Source organism: Patiria miniata, unplaced genomic scaffold (assembly GCF_015706575.1).
Source record: "Patiria miniata isolate m_02_andy unplaced genomic scaffold, ASM1570657v1 HiC_scaffold_12, whole genome shotgun sequence".
Taxonomy (NCBI): Eukaryota; Metazoa; Echinodermata; class Asteroidea; order Valvatida; family Asterinidae; genus Patiria; species Patiria miniata.
The window spans coordinates 6,518,467-6,537,296 of NW_024037050.1; the positions used below are offsets into that span (position 1 = coordinate 6,518,467).

General features: G+C 43.8%; 1 protein-coding gene across 1 annotated transcript in view; it reads left to right on the plus strand.

Moving 5' to 3' along the window:
* LOC119746454 (F-actin-monooxygenase MICAL3-like) overlaps positions 1 to 18,830 on the plus strand; it is a 65,991-nt gene that overhangs the window by 29,541 nt on the left and 17,620 nt on the right. Inside the window, exons 8-21 of the mRNA XM_038223416.1 lie at positions 7 to 264; positions 974 to 1,310; positions 2,143 to 2,290; positions 4,993 to 5,195; positions 5,621 to 5,799; positions 6,225 to 6,446; positions 7,402 to 7,600; positions 8,360 to 8,451; positions 9,314 to 9,452; positions 10,381 to 10,492; positions 11,293 to 11,438; positions 11,570 to 14,254; positions 15,018 to 15,202; positions 16,391 to 16,402. Of these exons, the coding sequence (XP_038079344.1) occupies positions 7 to 264; positions 974 to 1,310; positions 2,143 to 2,290; positions 4,993 to 5,195; positions 5,621 to 5,799; positions 6,225 to 6,446; positions 7,402 to 7,600; positions 8,360 to 8,451; positions 9,314 to 9,452; positions 10,381 to 10,492; positions 11,293 to 11,438; positions 11,570 to 14,254; positions 15,018 to 15,202; positions 16,391 to 16,402 (4,917 nt within the window). The remainder of the gene's footprint in view (positions 1 to 6; positions 265 to 973; positions 1,311 to 2,142; positions 2,291 to 4,992; positions 5,196 to 5,620; positions 5,800 to 6,224; positions 6,447 to 7,401; positions 7,601 to 8,359; positions 8,452 to 9,313; positions 9,453 to 10,380; positions 10,493 to 11,292; positions 11,439 to 11,569; positions 14,255 to 15,017; positions 15,203 to 16,390; positions 16,403 to 18,830) is intronic.

An 18,830-nucleotide genomic window follows, 5' to 3' on the forward strand; every position in this document is an offset into this window, starting at 1 on the left:
CTGTAGGATCGCCCCGACACTGCCCGCCTGCTCGCCCGCGACAACTACAGCCACGAGAAGTTGCAGGAATACGCTCGGGAGGCAGCCAACTTCTCCACCGAACAGCTACTGCCCAGGCTGGACTACGCCTTGAACCACTACGGACAGCCCGACGTGGCCATGTTCGACTTCACCTCGATCTTTCAAGCGGAGCACGCGTCCCGCATCATGGAGCGCAACGGCCATCAGCTGCTCATGGCACTCGTTGGCGACAGTTTACTCGAGGTAGGAATTTTTCCATACATTTCATTTCAGTTTTCAAATGAGAATGATACATTTCTGTTGTATGAAAAAAAAATAAAAAAAATTTGGAGGATGCAGTCTAAGATGAGGTAAAAATTACTAGTCTGGGATATTGGAATGCAGAGATCACAGTAGTTGAACATGAGTTTGAATGATTAGACTCCCGTTCAGGCTGGCATCCCACAGGCACATCAAAAAGTAATAGAAACCAATCAAGTCTACATGTACCTCAGCAAACTTTGATTCCTGACATGACAGCATAATGATCAGGGCATTTTCACGAATTACCATGCATTCAGTGCCGGGGGGGGGGGGGGGGGGAGCCCACAATCTAGCCAATCTCGGCCGACCACCGTTGGAAATTTATACAAAAATACCATTTTCTTGAAAATGACTTCACACCAGGTGCCATAATTTTACAGGATGTCTGTCAGGATTTTACAGGATAGACTGTCATTTACCAACATCCTAGTGAGGTATTTTGTAAAAACTTGGTAATTTTATTTTTCGATGTTTGCAAATGTTGTATATTCCCTTTAAGAGTGCCTCAGTATCAATAATGTTTGGCATTTTACCACTGAATGCAAAGTTCAGCCATCTAGTGTGCTCGATTATTATGGAAAATCCCTTTTTGTTCTTGTGCACTATCCTGATGTCTAATATGCTGATGTTCCCATGCATCTCTGTCCAGCCCTTTTGGCCGACAGGTTCAGGTTGCGCTCGTGGTTTCCTTGGCGCCTTGGATGCTGCCTGGATGGTACGCAACTGGTCCTCCAACCAGTTGTCTCCTCCTGAGGTGATCGCCGAGCGGGAGAGCATCTATCGTCTTCTGCCCCAGACGACCCCGGAGAACCTGAGCAAGATCTTTGAGCAGTACACCCTCTCGCCCACCACGCGCTACCCGCACGTCAACCTAAAAGCCGCCGCGCCGCACGAGGTGCTGCATCTGTACGACACAGACAACGAGGATCTCAAGAAGAAATGGGAGAAGATTGTCCAGACGGAGAAGCAAACTCTCAATCGATCAGGTAAGGTGTTTCATGCCTGTTTACAAGATTACTATGCAAATTAATACCTTTTAAGTGGGTAGAACTGTAAAGACAGTTGACTGGAGACCACACTAAATGCGTCGGGACAGGGGCTATCCTTCGTGCATCTGAAATTGTAAAGGTTCTGATCGTATGACATCAAAGTACCGCGTGATCATCTAGTTTCCCTTGACCGGCCCTTATTGCAGTAGTGTTTGAAGGAGAGGAGGCTTTTGCAGAATTGAGGCTGAATGCCTTTTGAGAGGCAGGGCTGTTGGAGGTTGTGTTGATTGTCGTTCTGAAGATTTCATAAATGCTCCACTCTTCAGCCATGTCCATTTTTGTGTGGCATTGCGCCAGTGTCTTTTTGTGCCATTGTTTGTGTATTTGATGTACCTTGACCCCGCATCAGAGGTCATAACGAAAAGTATTCACTGGCCCTTCTCTAGCCCTTAATACTAATTGATGAGAGTAGTAAAAAGTAGTAAAGTCTGTCACGAGCCAATATCGGCCCATTAGGCCGGTATTTATCTCCGGTTTCCTTGGCATGAAATGACTGAGAATATTCTATTCCCCTGGATGGGATGCTAGTCCATCGCAGGTTTAATTCTCCCCAGCTAATGCCGGCACCCATTTATACTCCTGGGTGGAGAGAGGCAATTGGGGATGGAGTACCTTGTCCAAAGACACAATATACATATATGGCCATCAGGTGGATTTGAACCCTTGACCTTCTGATCATGAGTTACGGGGTTTTTATGAGTTTACTGGGCCACACCCCCCCCAATTGATGAGTGTTCACTATTTCTTGCTTGTTCATTGCTTGCTGTAGGGTCCATAGTGAGGGGTAGTAAGCTCTTGATGTGGTGCCAGCGCGTGACCGACACCTACAAGAACGTTCGCATAGAGAACATGACAACGTCGTGGCGTAACGGCTTGGCCCTGTGTGCAATCATCCACCGATACCGGCCACACCTCATGTAAGTTATCTGGTCATTGGTGATGTGAACAGCGCCCTCTGGTGAGAGGAATTGTCTATCTTGTAATGTGCACACTATGTTTAAAAATGATTTATTTGTTTACCGTGCCACAAATTGAGGCATTTGCCACATCTAGAAATGATGTCTAGTGGGTATAAAGCATGTGCATAATTTGCTATGTGGTGTAACAAAACTGTCCTTTCAATCACTTTATGTATTTGACCAAGTGGATTTGGAGAGTATTTGCTTGTTCCGCAAAACGCTTTCAAGGGCTGATTTGACAGAGACCCTGCTGTCTGAAATGCTACCAAAACAAATTATGAATTGAAAAATTTAAAAACGTTGCTAATTAAAAAATGAAAAAAGTAATCCCGGTAGACCCATCATCTCCGGTAATGGCTCACCCACGGAACGCATCTCCCTGTTCATTGACAGTTTTCTCAAACCCCTTGTCCCACAGATTTCGTCATACATTCACGACACCCCAGACTTCCTACGCAAGCTTGAAGGAATCAAGGACCAGATTCCCAGCACAGCCATCATTGGGACTTTCGACGTCTCATCTCTGTACACCAACATCCCACATGAGGAGGGTGTTCGTGCTTGCTCCTTGGCTCTGGCCAAGGCAGGACACACGACTCCTCCCATCAGTGATGTTGGCACCCTCATGAGACTTATACTAACGAAGAACAATTTTTCCTTCCTTGGTGAACACTATCTACAGGTACACGGCACTGCAATGGGCACTCGCATGGCCCCATCCATGGCTTGCCTCTTCATGGGTGACCTCGAAGAACGCATTCTTGCCTCGGCCCCATGTCGCCCTTGGATCTGGTGGAGATATATTGATGATGTTTTTTTCATCTGGACCAGCGATGAGGACAGTCTCTTGACCTTCACTAACCACATCAATTCCTTCCACAGAACCATCAAATTCACATCGGAGTTCTCGGCTCACCAAACCCACTTTCTGGATGTCACCGTCCGCAAGCAAGGCAACTCACTAACCACTGACCTGTATTCCAAACCCACAGACACCCACCAGTACCTCCACTCCTCCAGCTGTCACCCCAGGCACTGCAAAACTGGCATAGCGTTTAGCCAGGCACTCAGACTCAGAAGAATTTGTTCTAATGATTCCGATTTCTCCCGCCATACACAGTTACTGAGGAACAACTTGGTGGCCAGGGGTCACAGCTCTCGCCAAGTTCATCGTGCCATTGCCAGAGCTAAAGCTATCCCCAGAAATCTAGCTCTCACGGGAAAGGCCCCTGATGCCATGGCCAAACCCATGATTCCCTTGGTTACCACGTTTCACCCCAATCTCCCTCCCCTTCGCAAAATCACTAATGACAATCATCATATCCTCCATACTTCAGATCGCCTTGCCCGCGCCATCCCCAACGGCCCCACATTGGCTTACAGGCGTCCTCGAAATCTACGGGACTTGATTGTTCGAGCTGAAGTCCCATCCTTAGATGCATCCCCTCCCACCCAGCATGGTACTTTCAAGTGCAGTTCCAGATGTGTTGTCTGCCAGATTCACATCCAGGAGTCTGACTCCTTTTCTGGCCACTCTTCTGTCACTACCCACAGAACCATTGGTAACATCACTTGTAACACCCCTAATGTCATATATCTCATTTCTTGCAGGGTCTGTGGAGTGCAGTATGTAGGTGAGACTAAGAATACGCTCAAGAAGCGTTTCTATGCCCACCGGTCAACGGTTAACACCAAGAAACTAGACACCCCTGTTGGTCATCACTTCAACCTGCCTAACCACTCCATTTCTGATATGATTTTGCAGGGCATTGAATTTCTTGGCCATCGCAAGGACTCAGTTCGCCTCAGCAGAGAGAAAGTGTGGATGAATCGTCTTCGAACTATTCAACCACATGGTCTCAACATCCAACTTGGAAATGATTAATCTTTTTCTTCCTCCATTGTCTTCTGTTACAGATAATCCACCTGGTCTTCATTGTTTGTGTTTACCCATCTTCCACCGTCTTTCATCCTTTTCCACCTCCATACTGTTCCCCCCCCCCCCCCCCCCCGGCATAATCCCCCTTCACTCCCACACTCTTTTGTCCGTTCCCACTCCCTGTGACCTTTGATCCTTCCCCTTTCTGGTCCCTCCCCTGTTCATAACAGACCCCTTGTGGTTTGCCATCTCCCTTTGTTTTTTTGTTCTCTCATCCATCTACCCTCCCCTGCATCTTTCCACACCTTTCCCACCTAATCCTCTTTTTGTGTTTCTTCTTTCATCCCTGCATGTTTGTGTGCACCCCCTTGTTAATGTTTGTACCTCTGTCATTTCTGTTTTAGCCTCTGAAGAAGAACTTGCTAAGTTCGCAACGTCAGGCCACATTAATTTTTAGATTCGCTAATTAAAAAAATCACTTGTTTCAAATCCTACCTCCAGATAATCCTGGTAAAAGGTTTTTCTTTTCATGAACTGACTTTTGGAAAAACTAATTCCTTTTGAAATTCATTTAGAAATTTTCTCATTGATTTTCATTCCCTTCGTGAGGGAGACTAAACTGTTACGTAATAATTCACTTGTATCGCACTTGTATTCACTTGTAAGAATTTGGACTCTTTTCATAAAGATAAAACGGTAACTGACTTTGGAAAATAACTAATTCCTTTTGTAATTCATTTTCAAATGTTCTCATTTGCTTGATACCTTTGACTCCACACAGAGATTTCCATTCCCTTCGTGAGGAAGACGTGGTACAGAACAACCAGCTGGCCTTCGATTTGTCCGAGCGAGAGTTTGGAATCAGTCCCACGATGACCGGCAAGGAGATTGCGGCGATGGATGCCCCGGACAAGCTGACCATGGTGGCCTACATCTCGCGATTCTACGACCTCTTCAGGGACGAACTACCTCCTCCTTTGAAACGTAAGAAGGGAGACTTTGGTAAAGCAAGTTTGTAGTGATACGGACCACTGATCTCTATATACTGACTGGATAGTGCCGAACCGCAGAAAGAACTTATTTTGAAGCCATATTGGGGAGACGCGTCGGTGTTCTAAAAAGGAACAACTTGCCGTCTTAGATCTGTTCTCAAACACTGTTTTTTGCTTTAGTAACATCGTGGCTCACCTTTTGTTCGCTACAGTTCACAGTGTTTTAAACGTCGTTTAAAATGGTTTACATTTTTTAGCGTTGCAGTTCACTTTTTTGTGAGGTTTGGGAATATAATCACGACAGAGACTTGTTGCAAAACTGAGATCTGATGGGGTCAAAATATGCCCCTTAGCTGTGAGAAGGTAGGAATTCCCCCTTTCATTTCTTTTGTTGCTGATTTGCTTGTCTGCCCACAGCCAGCCTGGCCAAAATTGAGGAGGTGCCCGCCCACGCCAAGTCGCCGGTCGCCAAGTCCTCGTTTCTCTCCAGAATCTCAAACAAGCTTCGGCACAAGAAGTCTCACCATGGCAACAAGGAGAACGAGGAAGGGCTGAGCCCTGTCAACGCCAAGAGACCCAAGATCAAAGAAACACCGGTAAAATAAGACTAGTGAATATGACACAATAAAAGCAGCTTTTCCCGAGCCGAGGGGAGTGTGGTCTAGTGGTTAGGGTTCGTGACTCATGATCAGAGGGTCAGGGGTTCGAATCCAGCTGCTGTTCATATTTTGTGTCCTTTGGCAAGCCACTTCACCCCCACTTGCCTCTCTCCACCCGGGAGAATAAAGGGGTACCAGCATTAGCTGGGGAGTAACCTGCAATGGACTAGCACCCCATCCAGGGGGTGTGGAAATATTTTCAGTCGTTTCATGCTACTGAAACCGGAGATAAACGCCGGCCTTATGGGCCACATTGGCTCGTGAAAGACTTACTTTTTTTACTACTTACTTTTCCTGAGCCGTTTATGTATCACGTATGCGTACCCTTTCTAATGGTCCCTAATGACTTGCTTGTCTCGCAGGAGGAGGCTTTACAGAAAATCCGCGCCGCAAACGTGGAGGCCCGCATGAAGGAGCGAATCCTTGAACAGACCAACGCCAGGCAGGCAAGCAAGGCCATTGACGCGTCGGAGTTCCCCGCGGGAACCAATCGCGTCAGCGGATTGGCTGAGCAACTCACGGCCCAGTTCCGCACGCTCGCCGGCCTGACTGTGACTGATGATAACAGGCCCATCAACAGACCTGTAAGTCTTGATTTGCAGAAAAATTTCTAACAGTAAGCTTAAAGGCATATAGGATGATTTGCATTTATCCCCCCAAAATAATCAAATTATTAATCAAAAACTTACTCGGATTAAAGATGGTACTGGTACTGAACACCTCGTGAAATTATTCTATCACGCTTGCTGTCATTTAGGAGAAATCCAGAAATGTAGGTGATTTCTGACGATCAGTCAGTGGACTGATTTTTGGAAATACTTAAAAGCAGTCCTCTTGATTTGAGGCATGCGATCACACCCCCACACCATCGCACACCTAAACGCTTCCCGAGTAGTGTGAATAATTGCACGCCTGAATTTCCCAGGACCACAGATCACACACCTAGAAAACCACACACCTAGAAAAAAACACACAGATAGAAAAATCCAGGTGTGCCTTTTTCCACACGCCTGTGATTTTCAAATCAGAAGGACTGTAAAAGTGCTATCGACGAAATCTTGTATCGTGATCAAAAGGTTGTGCATGGTCTTTCACTGTTTGCTCAAAACGTGTTATATCTGCTGAGCTGAAACCAAAGCATTGGAAAACAGTTGGTACAAATTACAGAAAAGTCATGGAAAATAAACCTGGTAGTTATGGAGGAGTTAGAGGAAAAGACCGGGATGTGAAAAAAAAATTCCCACGTGGTTGCATGATAGTACAGTTTCCTGAGAAAATTTGAGACATATTTAAATAATTTTTTGAGAGATCCCAGAAATTGGGGGATCCAAGTTTGATTAGTAAGAGCCTGCATACCAGAGACTTGATTTTCACACATGATAATCCGAGTTGGCTGCCAGCACTGTATACAGTTCAAGAGCAGAGCCTGTAACAGAGCCTATCTGAAGGTCAAAGGCGGCTCTATCTTGATTCTCAACATCTTACCTTGAAATTAGGTCATTCTATAAATGTGGGGTCCACTTTAACATTTCTCATCAGAAATCAAAACCCTTTGAGCCAAGCAAGACTGGGAACAGCGATGTATGCTTCTTCTGTGACAAGCGTGTGTACGTCATGGAGAGATTGAGTGCAGAGGGCCTGTTCTTCCACCGAGACTGTTTCCGCTGTCAGCACTGCGAGACGACGCTCCACGTTGGCAACTACGTGTTCTCAAGAGAAACGGACGGCAAATCCAAGGGTGGGTGTTAGGCCTTTTCTGACCCGGGCCCACTTCATGTCGAACTGCAAAGAACGAAACAAATAAAGCATTTTTAGCAAATATAAATTAAGCAGTACTAGTGGTTAGGGATCGTGCCTCATGATCAGAGGGTCAGGGGTTTGAATCCAGCTGCTGGTCATATATGTTGTGTCCTAGGGCAAACCACTTTACCTCAACTTGCCACTCTCCACCCAGGGGTATAAAGGGGTACCGGCATAAGCTGGGGAGTAAGCTGGGATGGACTAGCATCCTGGCCTTTCAGGGGGGGGTTTAGAAATATTCTCAGTCCTTTCGTGCCAAAGAAACTTGCGATAAACACCGGCCTGATGTGCCAGATTGGCTCATCGTGACAGACGTTTAATAAAGTCAGAGTAGCAGAGTGCCACTTACATGTAGTTTCTATGCACATACTGTGGCAATTTTTTGTTGGTTGGTGACCTGGTCTTGCTTCTTCCAACATCAGGCAAGATCTGCTGAATCTCATTTTGATAGGTAAAACAGTTTATTCCATTTGTTTGAATCAATGTTTAACTTTATTGTGGGATTCTGTTCACTCAGTAGCGAGCTTAGTGGCCGTCATTTTGTTCCAAATTAGGGATGCCACTGAAACTGTATGCTGTCTATAGTTATTTTGATAAGTGCATACATATTTCAACAACCTTGTACATGTACATGTGTACCCCATTCTTGTCAGGTCAATCAGTGATTGTTACGTAATGATTTGGTTTCTCTCAACAGGCAAGTTCTTCTGCCGAATCCATTACCTTGCCACTCTTGGCAAGGAAGTACCCAGGGGAAACAGAAAACGACCACTGGATGAGGTGGATCATGTAGGTTTTATTCATATATTTCAGTTTATTTAAATTCTACTTTGGGGGGGGGGGGGGTGTATGAAAGTGAAATGTGGGTTAGCACATCCATATGTACTCTGTATCGGGGATATAATCGAGTTCATCACCAGTCCATCACAAATAAATCACAAGTCCGGTCACGAGTAACAGTGGATGAACAATAACAAAGGAATGCCTTTGTCAAAGCTCATGTGAATAGCTTGCAATTTGAATTGGGACTGGAGGACTTGCGATGGACTTGCAGGGATTTGTCATATCCTAACTATATCGCCGCTCTGTGTAGGGATGAAAGTTGAGCTGATGTTCGAAATAATCTGTCAATGATTAGGCCAAAAAAAAAAATAAGTCGGTCTCTGGTCAGCGCGCGCGTCGATTTTAATCATGCGCGTCGATCTTTTTTTTTCCAAAATGTTCCGCGGTAGCTCCAACAGCGCCCTCTATTTCCACACCTCAATTTTTTTTACCAAAGAGCACCAAGGAATGGGAATTGCACCAAGGCAAATGATCGAGAGCACCAAGGCAAATTATGGAGGACACCAATGTACATGAGGACACCAAAAAAGCAAAATAGTACCCACCTTGTCTGTACAATCCAAGCTTGAAGAAAAAAAAAGCCGCGTGGCCGCGTCAATTCCGGAACTTTGGTCTGACCAGAGACCGATTTTTTTTTTTTTTTTTGCCTTATCGCAAAAAGATTGTTCAGACCAGCAACGATTGTTCGTCTAAAAAATACGACCCAAACCTTGGATACACCTAACAAAAAATCCAATCCCAAAATAAATTGTCCAGTGATTTGTAATCGCCCTTCGGTATTTGATCAATTTTCTTATCGATGTTCCAGCCTTCGTTACCCAATTCACCTGTTATCACAACCATTCCTGAGGACAGTGAGATTCCAGCCAGCGTTCCTACCCCCAAAGACGTCAACCTGCTCTCAGAGCCAAGCCTGAAGCGATACCGCGCCACCCCGGAGCGCATAGGTGAGATGTCCTCTCTCTAAAGGCATATAGGATCTTTTTCTTTTTCATGCATTGAGTCCGTTTCCAATAATAGCATTGCTCAAAATCCAAATAAGAATGTTCTAAAGTTTTAGCTCGGTAGATATTACACATGTTGTGAAACCTGAAAAACCGTGCAAAACCTTTTAATCACAAAACATGATTTAGTCTATAGCACTCTTTATTAAAAAAAAAATAAAAATCAGTCAATTGACTGATTGTGGGAAATCACCTGCATTTCTTGATTTCTTTGAAATGACAGTAGGGCTGTTCATTTTGGAATAATTAAGTATAGGAATATTCGAAACTGCATTAGACTGAATATTCAAATATTTGAAACTTGCTGATCAAGTTTTACACGCGCCAGCTGTGTGCCGCGCCAGTCAAAACTTGCATGCAAAGCGCGTCTGGTAAAATTTGCGTGTGGCCGTCGATGTTATGGGCAGCTGATCAACATTCACGTGCGCCTGTCGTAGTATCAAGATTATCATGTGTACATTGACATATCTTAAAAGTAATTGACTTGATGGTGTATTAAAAAAGCGTGGCATCTGACAATAAAGTGCTGCAACTTTACGATATATTAAAATAACATCACAGTTGTGTGATCTTTGAATATTCAAACCGGCAAAAAGCTATTTGAATATTTGGTTGATGACAGCAAACCAGACGGAATAATTCACCGGGTGTTTTGTTCATGTACTAGTACAATTTTTATTCCAAGTAAGCTTTTTGATAGTGATGGTAGTTTACTTTTGGGATAAATGCAAATTATCCTTTATAATACCCCATGAAAATCAAAGTGTGAACGATGTTCCATCAGTCTCCTGCACAGTTGTGCCTAATCTAAACTGACGCCATCCGTTTATTTCAGCCTATCAATTTTTTCCTGTCCCATTTTTTTTATCAGAGCTTGAAAACATGAGGGCGTGTATAGCGGCCGGTGATGTCGAAGTCACGGAAGAAGAAATAGCCAAGTACAACCTGGGTACCTCATTGGTAACCTCTGGAGAGGAGGATGAGTAAGTACTTCCTGGCATTTTTTTTAGACTGATTGGCTGGTATTTTGGACATATTTGGTGAAAGTTTCATGTATATATATCCATTGTACCTTTTTGAAGAAAAGCACTAGCAAAGAACACACGCTAAAAAAAGACTCTGACCACTGCTCCGTGGTTCAACAAATTGATTGAAATTGTGCAATGATGCGAAGCAGTGTATTAACAAGTAAAAACCTAGTCATGGTGACTGACTCACTTGAAGTTGAAGCAGTGTATTAACAAGTAAAAACCTAGTCATCGTGACTGACTCACTTGAAGTTATTGACACATTAAAAAAAAAAGAAGGCAGAACCAATTCCGTGTGCAGACTGGAAAATGAGCCACTTCAATGAAAATGGCATAACTCCTCACCACAGCCACTAATTTAAAAAACAACAACAAGGTAATAACCATTCATATGAAACACAGTTTTTTTTTAAATATAATCTATTTGCCACAAAACAAATGGTGAACTTGGGTCCAGATCATTCTGACTCACCCTGTAAAGCCTGGCACCACCTAAATTTTCACCAGATAAGGGGCTGTTCATTTGTGGCACTCATACATGCTTGAACAGTTGGGCATGAGTGCGCTGCACACGCGTATTTTAATACAGAACCGGGTTATTTTGGGTTTCACGTGGATTATGTGGTTTTCACGAACTGACACCCCACTTGGGCACGAGTGTCAGTTCGTGGTGCCGATGACGGTAGAATTATGTTGTAACTTCTTGTGCTTTTTTGTGTGTGGCATATTTGCCTTTTCTGTTTTCTTATTTGCAGGTCCTCAGAGAGTGATTCAGAACTGCGCGAGGAGAGGTCTGGCTCTATCAAGACCTTGGAAGGAGAAGATGATGATACTGACGATGACGATGACGAAGACGATGATGATGATGACGATGATGATGATGGTGATACTGATGAGTATAGTAAGAAAGAATTATTTAAAAAGTTCTGATGACCAACCTTGTAATCACAGGAGTGACAGTCAGAATTATTAAACCTCTTTGTATACACTGTTGTGTAATGTTTTTCTGTCATTTTTTTCTTGAATATTCAGGCTCGGATTTTGATTCCTATGATGAGGAGGATGATAGTGATGAGGAAAGTGACGAATACAGCGACGAAGATGATGATGACGATGAAGATGAGAGTGAACAGAACGTCGCTCAGAAGGAGGAGCCGCGCTACAACCACGTCTCAACTGTGGTCAGTCTCAAACAGAAGTGGTTGGACGACATGAAGGCCCCGGCCATGAAACCCTGGCGTCCGCCGGAGGAGATCTTGGCCGAGCAACAGCGGGAAGAAGAAGAGCGGCGGAAGGCTGAGGAAGCCAGGCTAGCTGAGGAGGAGAGGATGAGGGAAGAAGAGAGGCAGAGGAAGGAGGAGGAAGAAAGACGAGCCAAGGATGAGGAGGAAGCCAGGAGGTTGCAGGAGGAACAGGATCCAGTGGCAAAGACACCGGAAGCGCCAAGGCCCCCCATGCTGCAGAAGAGCGCCAGCAAGCTCAAGATGAACCTGGATGCCTTGTCGCAGCAGTACGCGGATTATGAGGAGGAGTCCAACACACCAGCTGTTGTAAAAACCAACCCCGAGGGACTTGTAGGGCTGACGGACGATGAGAAGGCGGCATCGATGCAAGGAACAGAGATGGATTGGGACGAAGGAACTGAAATGAAAGGCGATTGGTTGCTAAGTGGCGAGGAGGAGGATGAAGTTAGTTCGGAAGTATCTGATGATGAGGACTTGTCGTCGGATGAAGTCTTCGAGATGGGAATTGATCAGCCATCTCAGAATACATCAAAGGAAACTAACAAAGCAACTTTTGACGAAGATGGTGAAATCATCAAGAGTCCTGTGTTTCAGAGTAAAACACCAAGCACCTTGCCAGACAGGACTTATGGAAATGCACATAAATATAGAAATACTGACAAGCAAAGTGACACATTTGCCGAGGAAGACACGCGGCCACGGACAGCTTCTGGATTTTCTGACTCTAGTTTTACAATTTCCACTCCCAGTGGTTCCTTCTCGTCAATCTCTATCATAAGTATGGATAGTTTACGTCAGGCGGATTCTAACCCTGTAGACTTTGTGGATTCTCCTGGACCGGATGCAAAGGAGGAGACCATGGAGCTCGATTTGACTGTGCAGGCGGCAGAGGTCTGCACACCCAAGGCTTCAGTGGCTGATGGCAGCGGCCTGGATCTTACTGCGGAGTCCGCTGAGGTCTTCCATGATGCTGTGAGTGCAGACATGGAGGATATTGAGCTAGATATGACAGTGGAATCGGGAGAAGTAAACTCTCAAAAGACGGAAGTGTCTGTGGATGAAGTTGATTTAGATCTTTCAGTCATGTCTGGTTACCAGCAAAATGAAGCTGTGCCTCAGCTGTCTCCAGCGAAGGAACTTGAGATCTCCGATATTGGAGTCAACATGGATCTAGTGGCTGAGGCTGAGGCTGAGGCTTCCATTAAGAATGGGAAGATTGAGTCGGAAACTGTGCCTCCAGTGCAAATGGAGGAAGCATTGAAACCCACCCTGACGTCTACTCCAGACGTCGTGCCGTCCACCAAGATACGGGAAAACGGAACTGCTGCCAGTAGTGCACAACCTGCTTCAAAGGAAAAGCCAAAGTACCGTCCCATGTATAACAAGAGGGATAGTGGACCTAGACTGGTCATGTCCAGGTCATTTTCAGACTCTTTCAAAGAGATACCAGCACTGGATGTCATTAGAAACGTTTCCAAGGTGGAGGAAAAGGAAGCGCTCTCACCAGACCAGAATGCAAATACCAGTAATGGTGTAGTCTACCGTAACAAAAAGAAGCTCTTACCAGACCGGCCTGATTCCCCAACAGACTATGTTGTCCCTGAAGCCGCGATACGACCAACATCAATAAAAATGGACACACTTTCCGAGAAACGGGAAAGAACTTACTCGGGCAGCACAGCCCGCGACAAGGTGGTTAGGAAGAAGGGAGGGGGCTCTCCACAGAAATTGTCCAAACGGCAGCTACCTAAAGTGCCGTCCCAAGATAATGGTCAAACAGGTGGGATCACCCCGGAGGATAGAGAGGCTGCAAAGAACATGCTCCGCGACAAGGCAAAGAAGAACCGGGGTTGGTCTAGTTCGGGATCTAGCACCCCCGACGTCATCAGTCCCGTAGCTGTTGCTGTGCAGCCAGCCTGGGAAGCAAATGGATACCCTACAGTTCAGATTCCTCAGGTCAGTAAGACAAGCAGCAGCAGCGACCAGTTCTTCACTCCGGAGACGGAAAACCCGCCCACCTCGGAATACCTCACTGTCTCGCCAGGCGAGATGTCGCCGCTCAGCGACCACTCACCGTCGCAGTTCACCGACGGCATCCCGCAGTCAGAGTCCAAATCTGAGGAGCGGAAGTCGCGTCTAAGCAGGCTGCGAGGGGACATGCGCAGACGGGATGCCTTGCGCAAATCTCATTCGCCAAAAGCAGAGCGCCGGTCTACGGGGAAGAAGAAAAGTAAAGGGAAGAGCAAAAAGAAGAAGTCCAACAAATCCAAGTCAATGTCTTCCCTCAGTGAACTGGAGGATCGCTCTGCAGCTTATCGAGTCATTGACTCGACGGAGGCATCGGTAGCCTCGCGAGATGAGTTATCAGCCGAGGGTGAATTGGATATTCTGGGAGCAACGGCTGCACCAGCATCAGGTCTACTGGAAGACCTTTCCAAGATCAAATCAACCACAACTCAGCTTCCCAGATTAAGTAAGATTCATTAACTTATATTTTCAAACCTATGCCATCAATTCAAACTGTGTTTTTCTTAAAGAGTGGATTGTTTGTTGTTGCAAATTTAAGAAGAAACCTAGAGAAAGTATGCTGATTTATAGAGGTGGGAGGGAACCATATTACCCACAGAATCAGACAAGGAACTAAAGAAAACAGAATCAACATTTTAGCCTAGGTGGGAATAATAGAACCGGGGTAACACAGATTGAAAGGCAAAAGAGAAAGAACCACTATTCAAAGATGATAATATGAATTCTTACCCCGTTAAAAAGTCTGTAAGCTGACCGTGGAGCCGGCCCTGACGGATTCAAATCTTGTTTTTCTTAAAGAGTTGAATACAGTCGAATCTCGTTAGAACAAACTCTGTTAATACAAAATTCTGGTTATAACAAACATAAAGCCTTAGTCCCGGCTGTGCATTTATGTACACAATGAATGGGACTGATGTTCCTCTTAATACAAAATTCTGATATAACAAACAATTTGGCTAGGTCCGAACAAGTTTGTATTAACGAGACTCGACTGTTGCTTGATATTTGCAAAATTTAGAAGAAACCTTGAGTAAGTATGCTCCTTTTTAGAGATGGGAGGGAAACCCTAAGGTACACCACAGAATGAGACAAGGAACTAAAAAACAAATGCAACATTTAAGCCTGGGTATGAATCGAACCTGGGTCGGACAAAGAAAAAGTACCGCTACACCAACTTGACGACATGAATTCTTACCCTTACAAAACAGTCCGTAAGCTGACCGTGGATCCGGCCCTGACGGCATCTTTAGACCTGGACGATCTCAGCTCCTCCAGCGAGACGGAAGAAGCCCCCAAAGATGAGGAGGCGATGCAAGAGGACGGCATCAGCCCCGAGACCAAGGGCAAAGGCAAGGCAAAGTCGCCCAAACGGATGTGGGGCAAGCGATTCAAGGTACGTGTTCGATCGTGGTGGAGGGGCCACTTTGGACCTAGAGGTGAAATTTCTTAGACAGAAAACAGAAATCCAAGATGTGATTTTAAAGTTTTGTTCTGTCATTTCATTCTTCATCCACTCTTGTCATTCAAAATTTCTTGTTGGCTAGTGGGTTGTAAACATTCAGGGTTATTGTTTTCCGGCATTTAAAAATTGGTGTTTTTTTTGCCAATTTCATTTTTTTAATGGCCTATTTGGTATAGGCCTGGAGAACAGGCTTGAAAAATCGAACAAAATTCCACCACTTTTGTAGAAGTGAATGTGTGTGGTTGAAAACATTCACGGTTATTTTTCACTTTAAAAAAATAATAAAAACCTGGGCCTATTTTACCTTGGTAAAGTCCTGGAGATTAGGCTTGAAAAATTGCAGAAATTTCTGGAATTTTTTTGTGGAAGTGATTGGGTGTGATTCTTTGGTTCTGCCTTCTCATCCAGTATGCATATTTTAAGACGGGCATTGAAAAGTCACATCTTGGAATTCTGTGCACGCTTACTGCACTAGTTGGTGAATGTATGTTTCTCCTGCCATGCTGTAGCTGGTGTATGTTCAGATTAACTATGCTTGCTTTTGCTGTAACAAAGGTTTTCCATTTCTTCATACAGTACTCGTTTATTACTGAATATCTCACAAGTGTATTTATTAGCACCTGCTGAAAGTGTGGATCACATTTTTAAATTACGAATGCAGTATAAAGCAGAAATTGGGAAGACATGAAAAAGTGTCCCTTAAAATTCTACGACTCATAGAACAGATGAATTGTAATTTGTCGGAATGCAGAAAAGTTCCCCATTTTGCATGCACGGAAGTTATGCTACTTCTGGTGTTTTGTGTGGTCATCTTGTTTTGCACAGCATTGGTATTAGTGAAACTTGCAAACAATCTAAAGGTTTTTTTTTTTTATGCAATGCAATTTTTTGTATACATTATCACTGTCCAATAAAAATCAAAGATAGAGAATATATCTATATTTTTATAGCTTGTATATTTATATAATAGCATCAAGTGTGTGAATGTATTTATAACTATCAAGTTCATACCTCGTTTTCTAATCACATCACCATATGTCTTGCCATGTGTTTGTTACTATTGCCATGACGGTTGCCTTTCTTAACTGTTTCTTTGTTTTTTACAATTGCTTTTTCCAGAGGTTGAGACAGGTAAAATGCTCAGGGTTTATGATGTCATTTCTCTCTTATTTACCTCATTTTTTTTCCCTTCAAATTCATGGCCTGCTGCGGAAAAACAAACAAGCCTTGAAATTCTTTATTGTATATTATTACTCCTACCGGTAACTGTAACGACATGTCATTTCTGTCTTGACTTCAACATCATCAAAGAAATTCTTTGAACTGTTCTGAAAAATGTCAGAATTTGATTTTCAAAAGAGTCCAATGTGTATTTGTTGGCATATTTTGGTGAGTTTAAACGGACGGTACATATTCTTCAGGGAAATATCAGGGAAAATTCAGGGAATTTTGTTTTCGTAAAGGGCTGGGAACCCTGTTCTAATATACGACTAGCTTGTAATAGAAAAAGCTCACTGGAAGAATTTGGCTTGTTTTTTTTTAAGCAGCGGCCTTGCAGATTGGATTGGAGTTGTAATTGAGTCTTCACAAGTCAACCACAAGTCGTTACAAGGTGGTCAAAATTCAAGACTGGACCAGTATCATTTCTGTAGACAAAATGTCCAAATAATATTAATAATGATGTTGTGCTTACACAGCACTTCACATAATTGAAGGTCTCAAAGTGCTTCGTCCTTCTCCATCATGCCTTTTGACCAGTTTTCTGCAGCAGCACGAGATCAGCGCAATATGGTCTCTACCTTCACAGGTACCCATTTATACTCCTGGGTGGAGAGAGACAATTGTAGTTAAGTGTCTTGCCTGAGAACACAAGCGTCATATTACCTGTCAGGGTTCGAACCCATGTACCATGGCACATGAGTCGAACACCATTGGACCACAGCGCTCCACAAATAAACTGCTAAAGGATATTCCTTTGTGATTGTTGCAACTGCAAACTTGTTCTTATTGCTTTAATACTTCATCATGCAAACTTTCAAATCTTATTTCTTATCGTTCATGCCCTGTTATCTGGGACCCGACTGATGTGACTTTTGATGACTACTGATCACTTGTGATTGACTCGGTTACAACTCTGGATTTTGTTGTGTGTGCTGGTCATGAACCTTTGAAAATGCATGAATGACCAATTTTTTTTAGACAAAACAGTCAACAGTCAATTGGTATGTTTTGACAGGAAACCAATCTCAAACAGAACATTTATAAAAAGAAAAAAATGATTTTGTATCTATTTGTTGTATGTTTTAACACTTGTGCTGTTGGATAACATATTTGAGTGAACACACTTTGATTTAGTTGAATTATAAGATATTTTCTAGGTTCATTTTGCACCCTATGTTCCAAGGAAGCACTTAGTTGGGCCATAGCACTGAAACATTTTATATTTAATAAAACATTTTTTGTATGTTTATTTGTTTTTGGATGGGGCATTGCAAGATATATTTTTGGTTCATTTTTATATATGTGATCTTTCAAAAAAAAAGTTTATATTTTTATGAATTTGATATATAGTATCAAAATCTATATTTTTGTATAATTTGATAAATATTAAGTGGTTTGTGCATCGTCAGTATTTTTAGTTTTTTTATAAAGCATTGAAACAAACAAGCTTTTCATAATCTACGTGCCAGTGCAGTTTACAGGCATGCAACTTTTTTTCGGATCCGCTGATTTCCTCGTTTTTTACGTCTCAAGAATGCCATTACAAATTGAAAAACACTGTACAAAGTCTTGTTTGGTTAGGAATTTCCTCGTTTTTTCCCTAAATTCCCAGTTGCATGCCTGAGTTTTAGGTTAAGTGCATTTCAAAAACTAACGATGATTTCATTCAACATAAGTTTGTTTTTATTTAACCCTTGTTGCTGTGCAAACATTTTTGGAACCCCTGTGTGTTGTCTGCAGTTTAAGGTACGTGCATGTGCATGAAAGCAGCTAAGTCAAAGTATTTTGCTTCCTAAAATTTTAATTTCTACAAAAAAAATTCCCTTCAAAACCACGATGGCCATTCGAGTTACATGCTATTGCAGTGAAGAGGATGTACGAGGGACATAAGAAGATTTGCTTAACCAGTTCGCGCCGGGATTATTTTGACAAGAACGGAACGATTTCCGGGATTACTTTCACTAGACCTCATGCCAGGCGGGTTGAAGCCATCACCCTCGGGCAGCACACTCATATTTCCAGCCTCGCTCATTGCGAGTGATTTCCGGGATTACTTTCACTAGACCTCGTGCCAGGCGGGTTGAAGCCATCACCCTGGGGCAGCACACTCATATTTCCAGCCTCCCTCGTTGCGAGCGATTTCCGGGATTACTTTCACTAGACCTCATGCCAGGCGGGTTGAAGCCATCACCCTCGGGCAGCACACTCATATTTCCAGCCTCGCTCATTGCGAGCGATTTCCGGGATTACTTTCACTAGACCTCATGCCAGGCGGGTTGAAGCCATCACCCTCGGGCAGCACACTCATATTTCCAGCCTCGCTCGTTGCGAGTGATTT